The 1,550-nt window shown below is 49.7% G+C and overlaps 1 protein-coding gene across 1 annotated transcript in view; it reads left to right on the top strand.

Moving 5' to 3' along the window:
- LOC108530863 (seizure 6-like protein 2) overlaps window positions 1-1,259 on the top strand; it is a 13,819-nt gene extending 12,560 nt beyond the window's left edge. The window contains exon 8 of the mRNA XM_017873934.1: window positions 1,088-1,259. Within this exon, the coding sequence (XP_017729423.1) occupies window positions 1,088-1,259 (172 nt within the window). The remainder of the gene's footprint in view (window positions 1-1,087) is intronic.
- The last annotated feature ends 291 nt before the right edge of the window (window positions 1,260-1,550 follow it).

The raw sequence follows: 1,550 nt of genomic DNA, 5'->3' as shown, positions 1-1,550 counted from the left end.
TTTTTTTTTTTTTTTTTTTTGAGATGGAGTCTCACCCTGTCGCCCAGGCTGGAGTGCAGTGGCGCGCTCTTGGCTCACTACAACCTCTGCCTCCTGGGCTCGAGTGATTCTCCTGCCTCAGCCTCCCGAGTAGCTGGGACTACAAGTGCGTGCCACCATGTCCAGTTAATTTGTTGTACTTTTTTTTTTTTTTAGTAGAGATGGGGTTTTACTGTGTTAGCCAGGATGGTCTCGATCTCCTGACCTCGTGATCTGCCCACCTCGGCTTCCCAAAGTGCTGGGATTACAGGCATGAGCCACCGCATGTGCCCTATCTTCTCCTTCTCCTTCTCCTTCTCCTTCTCCTTCTCCTTCTCCTTCTCCTTCTCCTTCTCCTTCTCCTTCTCCTTCTCCTTCTTCTTCTTCTTCTTCTTCTTCTTCTTCTTCTTCTTCTTCTTCTTCTTCTTCTTCTTCTTTCTTCTTCTTCTCTCTTTGAGACAGTCTCACTCTGTCACCCAGGCTGGAGTGCAGTGGCATGAATTCAGCTATCTGCAACCTCCACCTCCCAGATGCAAGCGATTCTCCTGCCTCAGCCTCCTGAGTAGCTGGGATTACAAGCATGCACCACCACACCTGGCTAATTTTTGTATTTTTAGTAAACATGGGGTTTTACCATGTTGGCCAGCCTGGTCTTGAACTCCTGACTTCAGGTGATCCACCCGTCTTGGCCTCCCAAAGTGCTGGGATTACAGGTGTGAGCTGAGCCACCGTACCTGGTCAAGCATCTGCTATCTTCATCATCATTAACATCCTTTACCTAGCAACTAGGTATCTCAGCCCTGCCACTACTTGCTCTGTGACCTTGGACAGGTTACTTGATCTTTCTATGCCCCAATATCCTCCTCTATAAAATAAGGGATAATAGTGTCTGACTCAAGAGTTCTTGTGAAAATTAAATGAGAAAGAATAGGTAAGTGCTTAGAAGAGTGTGTGGCATATAGTTAATGTGTGATGATAACAGCTATAAAAATAAGTTAGGAGAGCGGGCAAGGGGTGAGGCAGCTTGTGAGGGAGGTTGAGCTCCTGGTCACGATTCTGTCCAACCCAGGCTGATGGTGCGCTCAGGGGGCAGCCCCCTATCCCCCGTGATCTATGATTCAGACATGGACGATGTCCCTGAGCGGGGTCTCATCAGTGACGCCCAGTCCCTCTATGTGGAGCTGCTGTCGGAGACACCTGCCAATCCCCTGCTGTTAAGCCTCCGATTTGAAGGTAAGTGACCCACTCCCCCAATGGACCCCAGCTGCCACACCTTCCCCTCTTCCTGACACCAAGCATAGTTGGAAGCACAAACTCCATGCCTGTTCATCTCCATGCTGGGATTCCTGAAACGTGACTTGCCTCCCTGCCCCAAAACTGCAAGGGTCTCTTCTAGGGACTCCTTCTCCTTTCCCGAGGCAGCCTTCTCTGTTTAAGCTTCATGCATGCCTGGATCCAGGTACACAGCCCAGAGACCAGTTATCTCAGTATCTCAGTTCTTTCCTCTGTGTTGGCTTCATTCTCAGGCAGGC

This window comes from Rhinopithecus bieti, unplaced genomic scaffold (genome assembly GCF_001698545.2).
Source record: "Rhinopithecus bieti isolate Rb0 unplaced genomic scaffold, ASM169854v2 scaffold_5260, whole genome shotgun sequence".
In the NCBI taxonomy this organism is placed as follows: domain Eukaryota; kingdom Metazoa; phylum Chordata; class Mammalia; order Primates; family Cercopithecidae; genus Rhinopithecus; species Rhinopithecus bieti.
Note: the sequence above shows the minus strand (reverse complement) of the source record. Positions and strands in the feature narration are given on the sequence as shown.